At 39.5% G+C, this 10,594-nt stretch overlaps 1 protein-coding gene across 1 annotated transcript; it reads left to right on the top strand.

Annotated features, from left to right (window-relative positions):
* The first annotated feature begins 1,060 nt into the window (after positions 1 to 1,060).
* On the top strand, positions 1,061 to 8,364 carry TXNDC9 (thioredoxin domain containing 9). Its single transcript, XM_008947166.1, has 4 exons — positions 1,061 to 1,278; positions 3,449 to 3,567; positions 5,504 to 5,758; positions 8,057 to 8,364. Exons 1-4 carry the CDS (start codon positions 1,090 to 1,092, stop codon positions 8,172 to 8,174), a joined length of 681 nt encoding a protein of 226 aa, XP_008945414.1. The 5' UTR covers positions 1,061 to 1,089; the 3' UTR covers positions 8,175 to 8,364.
* Positions 8,365 to 10,594: the final 2,230 nt, after the last annotated feature.

Here is a 10,594-nt window from a genome sequence, read left to right on the forward strand (position 1 = left end):
GGCTGAGCACTGCTGATGTCGCGTTACGCTTGGAGTTTAGCCGTGGTCTTGGTACTCTGCCCGTCACTGCTTAAAGTGCTGCCTTGCCTCTGTACGCGGCGTGCTTGCAAAGCCGCTGGCACTGCTGTTTCGGCCGTCTTGAAATACAGCCACGAGTAGTCTGGAACCCAAATTCAGCACATCAAATCCGTGGCCTGCAGGTTAAGAATCTGACTAGCGTGACTGTACACCCGCCCCCCTTTTCAAACTGTCACTTGTTACAGTGGCAGTTTTTTGTAGCCTAAGGTTATTCTGGAGATCAATCAGTTATGTTACCCCAGTTCTTCATGCACCTCAGTCGTAGTATTTTGTGCCTCTTGCAGTGTTTGGGCAGGGAGAACTTTATGGAAAACTACTTTAGCTGTCTTTCTTCACACAACAGTTTGGTAGTGGTTGTTGGGGGTTTATAAATCCCTTTGCTGGCTGCCATAGGGTGGTGTTGGCAATAGCAGTTCCCTTGTATTAATTGATGCAGAGTATCGACATAAAGCATTTGCTGTCAGCCACCTTGTCTTTTAGCTGAGGAGTGTTGATTCATATTTAAATATTTTAACATGCATCCAGTTAATTAAAGTAATTGCATTTAAAGTACTGGTGAAAACTTAAATGCTAAGCATTGCTTGGACTTATTCTGAGACATCTTGCACCTCCTCCCAGCAGCTTGTAACTTGTGAAACCAGAAGATGTATTTATTAAAGGTAAATGGACCTGGTTTAGGATGAGTGTTCCTTTGGAACTGGTAGATTTTATTTCTTTGTGCTGACAAGTAATTTCAGGTTCCTGTGTGCTTTCAACATCTGCCTTTGGGATTGAGAGAATAGGACTTGACTGGTGTCTTTGTTGCCATCTGTGTTCATTATGAAAGTGTTCTCCAGAGGGAGCTGCAATACAGAAAAGATCTACTGTTGTCTTCAAATAGCATAGCATTTTGTTTCGCTACAGTGTGAGCTGCAAGTCAGCCAGAGGTGAGGATTTTAAGTGCTTGTATAGATTGTTAATTCCATGTATCACTATTTCCACAGCTCTGAAGAGATCCCTTTCTAGTTAAAGATGGCCGCTGATACTTCTGTTGAAATACTTCAAAAAGTTCTGGAGAATGAAATACTTCAGACTACCAAGGTTGTGGAAGAACATCTGGATGCTGAAATGCAGAAGCTGGACCAAATGGATGAAGATGAATTGGAACGCCTTAAACAAAGGAGGCTTGAGGCACTAAAAAAGGCCCAGCAGCAGAAACAAGTAATTCTTGTAGTAATACAGACTCTGGATGTGTACAGCGTGACAGACTATTCAGAAATCCTAGGGAAATTGTATATGTGAAATAATTGCTTTGGAGTTGCTTGTTGGTTTGGGGTGTTTTTCCTCCTTTCTCTCTTTTCTGTAGTTTTTAATTTTAAGTTATCCAGGAAAGTGTCTGCCCATGTGTGCATGCTGTGTGCTTTTTAACAGGAGGAGAGAAGAACCTCTGTGATTGTTTACAATAAGGATGGGGTAGAGTTTCATACCAAAATTGGAGTGTGGCTGTATTCACTGAACATTGCTATCTGGAATTGTAAGCCTTGTAGGCAACCTAGTGATAAACTTTTAGGCTTCTTAAGCTTCTGAATTCTGGAGGTTGTTACTTACATCATTTAAGTGAAGCTATTTTGCACAAGTATGATACCAGGTCTTTCCTTGTTCCTAGGGTGGAATTTTTTGTCCTGCTCCTTCTTACCCAATGAAATGTTGTCTTTTTACAACTGCTTGCTTATTCTTGCAGGAAAGAAATTCTGCTTTAGTCACTGATACCTTATTCTAAGTTGTAGTCTTTATGCTCCCCAAAAGTCTCTTTGAACATGGTTCTCACCAAAATTTTGGTAATGTATGATGTGAGACCTGAATTGTAAGTACAAAGCTGTAGGTTTCTCAGCTTACTCCATCTAGGCAAACCTGAATGAAGGAGCAGACGGGGCTGAGGAGCAGGTGACTGGGTTAGGAGAGATGCTCTGGCTGTGGTGGAACCCATAGAAGCTGATGCTTTGCTTTGGAGTGGGAAGCCAATAAAATGTTGTGGTGTGGTTAGGATGCTGGAACACAGACAGTGTTAGCAGCTTTGATTCTTTAAACACAGAAGCAGTGAAAGTGTCACACTATTTGATTGTCTTCAGTTCAGTTTATATTTGGTTCTAGTGTTTTCCTCTTTCAGAAGTCACTGGGACCAAGTACAGGTGGTAGTTCTCATGTGAAAACTTGTTCATGTCAGTTGATCTTAAATCACTGTTGTCAGGAGTTTTCAAATGCAAATGTGAGGAAGGACACTCGCTACTCAGTAAAAGGAGCTTGCTGCCACACTGTTGTGCAGAAGGAATTAATGCATACCCACCGTTGATGGCTTCTTCATGTGCTCATACTTCTATGCATTTTTAATGTGTACAACATTCAAGAAATTCTTTGTTCTACCCTGATTTAGCTTACAGAATATTTTTAGTTTGCCTTTTTTTTTCCCCACTCCACTCAGACAAAACTGCAAGACATACCTAAGTTTTTTTCCTCCACTGGAAACTAAAGGTTTCTGTCAAGTTCTGTCATACCACACTACTTCTAATCATTTAATCTGTACTTGTTCTAGTACATTACAGTGAATTTACAGTATTGTAGAAGCTGGAGTTTTTTTCTTAAGTGCATTTGTTGCAAAATCTAAAAGACTGGCTTTTTCTAAACTGTATTTGCACACTTAATTGGGTATTTTTTTTAAGGTGCCTGTAAATATTAGCTTGTGAAATTGTTTCTCCATACAGTTTATGACTAAGGGTATGGGTGTGTTTTCTGAATGGTTTTCTGGAAGCCTGGCTCATGTTAACATGCCTTCAGTGTATATTTGATAGATAAACATCATCTGTTGCAGGTGAGTTAGTGGGCTTTGTTCTCCCTTATTTTTTTCACAGAGAGAAAAATTAGAATAAATCTGTTTTAATAAACATAATGTCTTGAATCAGTTTTAGGCAAGAGTTCTTTGAGTATCCAAAAGCATTTTTGAGAAAGTAGCCAAAGCTGTCAATTAGCGATTTTCAGACACTGAGAATTTACTGTCATTGATGTTCACTTTATGCTACCCTAGTGTAACTAACAGGCTGCACTGCAGAAATCTGTGCAGCTCTATACAGGATGTGTAAGGTAACCTTACTGCTCAACCACACACCTCTTTTTAAGAAAGGGATGACCCAAAAGTTTTGTCTAGCCTAGTGGCATTTGTGCATTCTCAGGATAGAACTAAAGGAGGGGAAATAATTTGTTTCTCATTCCATTGCTGTATGAAATGGGTTTCTACTGCAGGCCCCCTCTTATTCTTCTTAAAAGCTGTAGAGCTTGCATAATGGGTGCAGGACTAACAAACTCCATACTAAATATTTCTTTTTATGTTTTACAAAAGGAGTGGCTTTCAAAAGGACATGGAGAATACAGAGAAATCCCAAGTGAGAGAGACTTTTTCCAAGAAGTCAAAGAAAGTAAAAACGTGGTTTGCCATTTCTACAGAGATACAACATTCAGGTATAGTAAATGAGCTGTGCTCAAGAAACCTTTTGTTTGTAGATATCTACAAACCAGACATGTTCATTTGTTCTTTCAAACCCCACACATAAATAGGCATTTTTAGAAGTGTTCAGATTCCTTCATTTTCCAAATCTTGATCCCTTCTCAAGACACTGGATTTTTTTTCCCATTCCATTTAATCAGAACATGATTTGACAACAATTAACCCTCTGTTACATAGCCGATGAGAATAAAAATGTTTAACTTCTCTGACAGTATTTCAGAGAGTGTTGTGTTTCATTATTGATTTAGTCTGAGGCAGCCAGGTCTGTAAATGTGGTGACCCATAGAAGAGCAGCATTTCCAGAAGATGACTTTAGCTATTCCAGACAGAGATTTTGGACAGTTCTGTCAAATGAAACTAAAAATATAAACAAACTTGTCTCAGCATCCTCAGAATTTAACCTTTTACTTTGAAATGATCTGTGGATACCAGTTGCAGCTGCTTTCCCTTTGTGCCAGTGCCTTTCTCATTATGTCACTTTTTTAGGGTGCAAGAGACCTAGATCTGAGAACATGTCCTGACTCAAAATAGGGACCTAAAATAAGATCTCCCACTTCCTTGGGAGAATTTCAGAAGTTCTGGGTTGTAGGCTGTTCCTCAGTGGGTCTGTTTCCATGTCTTCTGTTAAAAGACAGTTGCAGAGAGTAGTTTGTGGAAGGAGGAGCCTGTTGTCCTGTTGGTGGTTGGCTGTTTTGCCCCCCACCCACCCCCTGAAGGTGTTAATGTTCTCTCTGGCTTGGAGAACATAAACTGCAATAGCTTCAGTGTGAGAAACTGAAAGAGCTGTCAAAGCTGGAGTATGCAGTGAGGTATTTGCATCCTACATTTTCTAAGTTAAACATTTAAGTTTCAGAAATACCTGAAGCAATTGCATTTGGCTAGCTTTTACTCAAGGAGGTTAAAAGACTGTCCCTGCAAATAAAGTAGCTTAGAACAGGTTTGGGTTGTTTGGTTCTTTTTTTCTTGAACCAACAAAGTCTGTAGACTTAGGAAAAAGAACTTTCACTAAGTTCTTTGAGAGAAAAGAGGAAAATAAAAAGAAAAGAGAAAGTGCTTTGTAAAATGTGTCATGCTGACAACCAGCTTGAAGCTAGTGTGTCCGGTTTGCCAGCCACAATACCGAGTTGCTTTCATCCTTGCCCACTCCAGCCTTTTTTGAGTTAAGGACGTTGCATCACAGAGTTCCTGCAGCTAAGCCAAACTGCTTAAAGAAGACAATCCAGAAAGTTGAGACTGCAGATGACAACTGCACAGATCTCTGCCATCTGAGAAGTATTTTGGTCAATTCATGTTACTGTCCTTCATCCGAGAAACAATAATTATGTGCTCACTCCCATTCCATTGCAACAGAAGAGTGAAATATTTTTGCCTATAGCATTACTGAAGCAGTCTGTGCAAATCACATTTTGTTGTGCTTTTTTCTTCTGTGAAGTGAGTTACTGCATCTCAGTTGTGGATGTGATGACTGAAAAAAAACCAAAACACCATCTTGAGAGTACTTCTCTGAAGATAAGAAGTTCGTTATCAAGTAATTTTTCCAGCTGACAGACTGTGAAGCTAGAGCAGGAAGAATAGAAGTCAGGGGGAAATTTCATCAATAAATGCAAGCCTCAAGAAAAGAGAGAGGCTTTCAGGTGTATGTTGGAGTAATTAGGAAGAAATTAGAGAAATGGATGGTGTAATTGTGCGAGAAAGATGCTCCAGGCTGTTACCCTATTAGTCATTAAATCCAGCTACCTCTGAAACACAGTTTCTGTTGAAACTAAATTCAGAATTACGAAGGTCATGTCTGAGCAACAAACATGATAGAACTAGCTCTTTACTGTTCCTTTTCTCTAGAGTACATAGTCATCAGCCTATTGATTCTGACACTTCTTTTTTTCCCCACAGGTGCCAAATAATGGACAAACATTTGACTGTTTTGGCAAAAAAGCATATTGAGACAAAGTTCTTGAAATTAAATGCTGAAAAATCACCTTTCTTGTGCGAGAGACTGCGCATCAAAGTAATTCCCACTCTAGCACTGGTGAAAGATGGAAAAACACAAGACTACGTTGTAGGCTTTACTGACCTCGGCAATACTGATGATTTCACTACAGAGACCTTAGAATGGAGGTTAGGCTGTGCAGCCGTCATTAATTACAGGTAATGAATTGTTTTGTGATTGTTTTCTTTTCAGACAGTGCAAGGAGAGCGTTGTTGCACACAGGAGAATCTCTACATGTTTGTAATTTTGATATGTTGTATGCTTAAGACACACAGGAGTTTAATCCAGTTATTCTGTGTACTGTGGCAAGGGAAAGAAGAGAGTATTTTTTTTTTGGCAAATTATTGAGACATAATGAGCTTCACATTGTTCTTTTTCAACAGTAATAAAAATACAGTTGTTGCCATGATGTGTTTGGGGTAGCTGTGCTGCTTTGATATGGCCTCTCAGAGTCATGCATCTTCAATGTAATCCTTCCTAAATCAGCTAAAGATGCTTAGATGTCACAGTTGCAATGCAGTCACATTTGAGTATTTTTAATCTCACTTCAGGGAGAACTCATCAAGTCATCCTCACACTGTACTTTAGTCTATATTGCATATGTCAACATGTTGAGTTTTTTTCCAATGAACAGTACAGAAAGTGAAAATAAGTATATAATAATAGGTATAGAAAGTGAAAATATTTGCAGAAGTGCAAATAGTGTAGCAGTACAATATAATCATCACAAATCCCACATTTAGGATTGCAAGATAGAAGGCAGAAGAAGCTAACTCAGCACAACTTTCCAGGAGGCTCATGTACCAGAACTTTCTGCTTTGCTTTCCAGATTCTGGCTAGAACATCATCTGTATCTTCTTAGGTTAATTTTGCACTTCTGATTTTAATGTCTTTGGCTGTTTTTTAAACTTCATTATCTGAGTTTATTTCAATGTCTACTTTACAAATTTTGGCAAGAAGTACTGTTGTATCTTAAAGGCTGTTCAGTTTAGCTTAATAGCTATCAAACTTCAGATTAAATGACTGAAATTAAAATTTCTAGTTCAAAACAAGTGGCGATACTCACTTCCCAGTTCAGTAACAAGCAAATGCATAGAAGAGTCAAAGACAGCTTGGATATATATTCTAAACAGCAGCAGCTTTTTGAGGGAGAAATCTTTCAGTGGAGCTGTGCCAAGCTGCATTGAATTTGCTAAATGTTGGTATGTTGGTTTACAGCATAATATTATTTCTTACTTGACTCTGTTCTGCTCTTAGCTCCTCGTGGAGTGGGGCAGTTGTTTTGTTCATTGTTCCTTTTGCTAGACCATGAGTTTAGTATCCTGGCTTTGCAAGGTGAAACACAATGTCTGCAGAGCCCAGGAGATCCACGCCAGGAGAGAGCCATTTATGTACAAGTGTTGTATTTGCACACTGCTCTGAATGTAATGTCCTGCTCTCTGGAGTTCCTGAAGAGGTCGTCCTTCTCAGAGCCTAGCAGCAGCTGCATTCCTTCAGCCTGTGGGGTAGCAGATGGTGAAAGGATATACTGTATTTAAGGGGAAAACTGTTTGTTGACCAAAACCAGGTTCTGGGTGGTGTATTGACTTATTACTGACATGCAGTTAACTAGCAATCAGTGAACTGTGCATGTAGGCTCAATGTCAGCAAAATATTACCTACAAAATGTTAGCACCTACAAATTTCTAAACACCCTTCTGTAATTCCTGAAGGTCCTAGTTGCTCACTCGCTCATAGACAGAAGTGCCTCACAGGCCATGTGAGTGAAATCATGCACACACCCTTTCCTGAGCAAGGGGATGGGATTCCCCTCTTTGGACACACACCCCTTGCTGTAGGAGCTGTGGGTGCTCCAGCTTTAATGTGAACACCTGCTGTTCCCAGCAACCCACAGACCCACATGCTCCTGAGAAAGGCACTACAGGGTCATATGTGCATGTTGAGGTGTGGGTGGCTCCAGAGTCCACTAGCTGGAGTTCAGTGACTGCTGGAGTAGCTGCTCTGCCTGGCCTAGGCAGCGATAGTACAAGGTGACATCTGGCAGTAGAAAACCCAGTTTTGACTCTTCGTTTCTACTCTGAAGTCCCCGTTGCAAAATTGCAGCTTCTTTTGTATTTGTGGATCCTTGTTTGTTTTAAAAAGTCTGTCTGTGACTCCCTGGTTTCTGTTTCATCTGGTAGGTGCTCGTCTTTAGCATGATCAGGTTGCAGCAAAAGCCCTTTCAGACAGTTTTTATCCTAGAGCTCTGCTCACAGGTGCTGCCAGCACTCCCACTCCTGTCTGAACTCCAGTGATCCAGGCTAGCAGCACCCACCACAGTGCTGCCTAGGGTGGCTTTAGGGAGTAGGCATTGTTTTCTCTTACCATGTTTCTCTGGAGGAACAGGTAATTAGAGATGCTGCTTACTGTCTGCATGAATATGGCTTTAATCAACGTATCGTACTCTTTTCCTCTAGTGGAAACTTGATGGACCCACCTTTTCAAAGTCAGAAGAAATTTGGAACAAACTTCACAAAGTTGGATAAGAAAACCATCAGAGGAAAGAAATATGATTCAGATTCTGATGATGACTAGAAGAACAGCTAAATAAATGTATTTGTAAATCATCTTTTGTTTATGCTTGGTACATTTCTAAGAATGTTTTATATAAACCTTACTGCTCTTCATTACAGCTGCACATAATGCTCATTTTTCTATATAGTTTTATACAACTGAGTCACAGCAGAAAAAAGCTTTTTTTTTTTTCCCTCTTTTTGAAGCCATTTGTAACTCAAAAACCTGAGTCATTCTAACTAAATAACGTGGCAAATGATGAAATTTGTCTTAAGTGTAAGTTTATGAAGTGTTTTGAACTAACTTGCAAACAGTTGTCCCAAGTCAGACCAAAGGTCCCTCTGGCCCAGCATCCAGTCTCTGTGGCCAGAAACAGATGCACAAGGAAGAATGGAAACAGAATGAGCAGGTAGCAGTGCTACCCCAGAATATACTCTAAGCAATCTGTGGCTTGGGGAACTCTGTGTCTGAGAGCGTTTGCTGGTTAAAATTGTGGAAGAAAAATCTCTTTAAGTCCTCATAGTGTCCTGGCATCCACGTCATATGGCACAGAGTCCACAGTTTAACACTGTTGTGTGAGGGGCTACTTCCTATTGTTTTCCTTGAACCTGACAGTTCCAGGGTTTTTTTCCTAATTTTCTTTATTAAAGGAGATGATAACCAGATTTTTAAAAGATTTTCCCCTAAAAGTTCCTCTTCTAGTTGCCTTTTTAAATTATTATTTATATCATCGGTAAAGCACCACAAAATTGATAGTAAAGGAATGGTGCATTTTAGCAAATGATTGCTTATCTTACAGTGCCATATCATGACATAATTTAACTACAACTTAACTACATTGCACTCTAAGTTATAAAAATAGTGGTAACTTGTAAATGCTGAAGTAGGTGGTCAAGAGAAAAGCCCTTTTACCACCTATGTCCACCACATGTTAAAACTGATACACCGGGTAACAGCACATAGCAACAAGCATACTGAAAACAGCCTTGCTCACGGGTTTGTATAATTCTGTGGTTTTGAGTGTGTGGATTTTATAGCAGATGCTTTGTACAAGAGAGTAGAATAGAGAAAAGTATTTGGGAGAAACCTTGATCCATTGAGCTTAGACATAGCGCCGCATACTGTGTACTCTTCTTTGGTAACGGATGGAACTTTCAAGGAAGACCTTCCGTGGAACACAATTAAAAGTTTCTGGCTAGGTGAAGAGTTGATGCGTTTTTCTTTGGTTTTCAAAATAGTTTGCTGTGTGCTGAAGGACTCTTGTGAGGTGGTACTTTGAATCTTGTTGGTCCAAAAAGCAGTAAGTGGGTCTAGTCAGTTTTGCTGCCTCGTAGCGGAGAACACTTGTGATGGGGCCAGCCCAGCAATATATCTCTTCAAGTAAGTTTTAAAAATTATATTTTGTTTCTGTTCATGTACATTGAATAAAATTATTTTAATTCTAATGTTGACTTTTGCATCCTTTCAAATAAGGTGTTCTAGGGGCTGTGCTTTTTTTTTTTCTTTTAATACAGTCCATCAGAAAGTTGCATGAGCTCTTTTTAGATTGCTTGCAAACTACACACAGTTCTGACATTACAACATCACTTTGAAAAGGCAATAAGCTTAAGATGTACACAGCTGTCCATTAATCTACTAGAAGGATAAAGAAGACTATCCCCTTTATAACACACAACTCTTTAAATGCACTAGAAAATGCCTTTTTTTCTTTCTTCTTTTTCTCCCATCCAGTAGCATGAAAATTAATTTTGGAAACCAATGTCCCAACAGTATTTTTAAGAGTGCCTTAGCAGGACTCATCTCTGAGTCTTAATTACATTGAACAGGCTATGGAAGTATAAAATCATGTCTCATGGAGTCGCATGCTGTGTGGCACCTGGGCTTGTCAGGATTCCAGCATGGTGCGTTGTTAGAGGTTAATCAGTTTCATGTGTGAGTAGCCCCACTACAAACAATTTAAGCTGCTGAAGTTTTTCTAGGTTAATCTTCAGTTAGACCTCTTCCTTCATCTGGCTTGTAATATGGCCACATGCATACCAGTGCTGATACAAGGAGGTTGCAGTTTGGGTGAAGTTGAGACTGTTTGTACTAATAAGTTTGCATTTATTTTGAAGTAGCAGCCTCACAGATCTGTCTGCTTTGAGTCTTACTTTCATGTCTGCTTTCTGCATTTTCTGTTTTTGATAATGATTACAGCTGTCATTGAATTGTCCTCTTGGTAAGATCTCCATTCTTGCTTTGCGTATTACTTTGAGAGGGACAATCCAAGTCCAAGAATTTTATTTTGGCTGAAACTTAAAAAACATTTAAGAACTGTAAAACTAGTCTGAGTAGTGAGGAACAAATTATTCTGTGGTAGAGCTTGGTGGTTTTGCAGTGAAGATTAAATAATGAGTTGTCCATGATAATAAGACCTGGGTCAGCAAGCTGGAAGTGTAAAC

Source organism: Merops nubicus, unplaced genomic scaffold (genome assembly GCF_000691845.1).
Source record: "Merops nubicus isolate BGI_N331 unplaced genomic scaffold, ASM69184v1 scaffold9389, whole genome shotgun sequence".
NCBI lineage: Eukaryota > Metazoa > Chordata > Aves > Coraciiformes > Meropidae > Merops > Merops nubicus.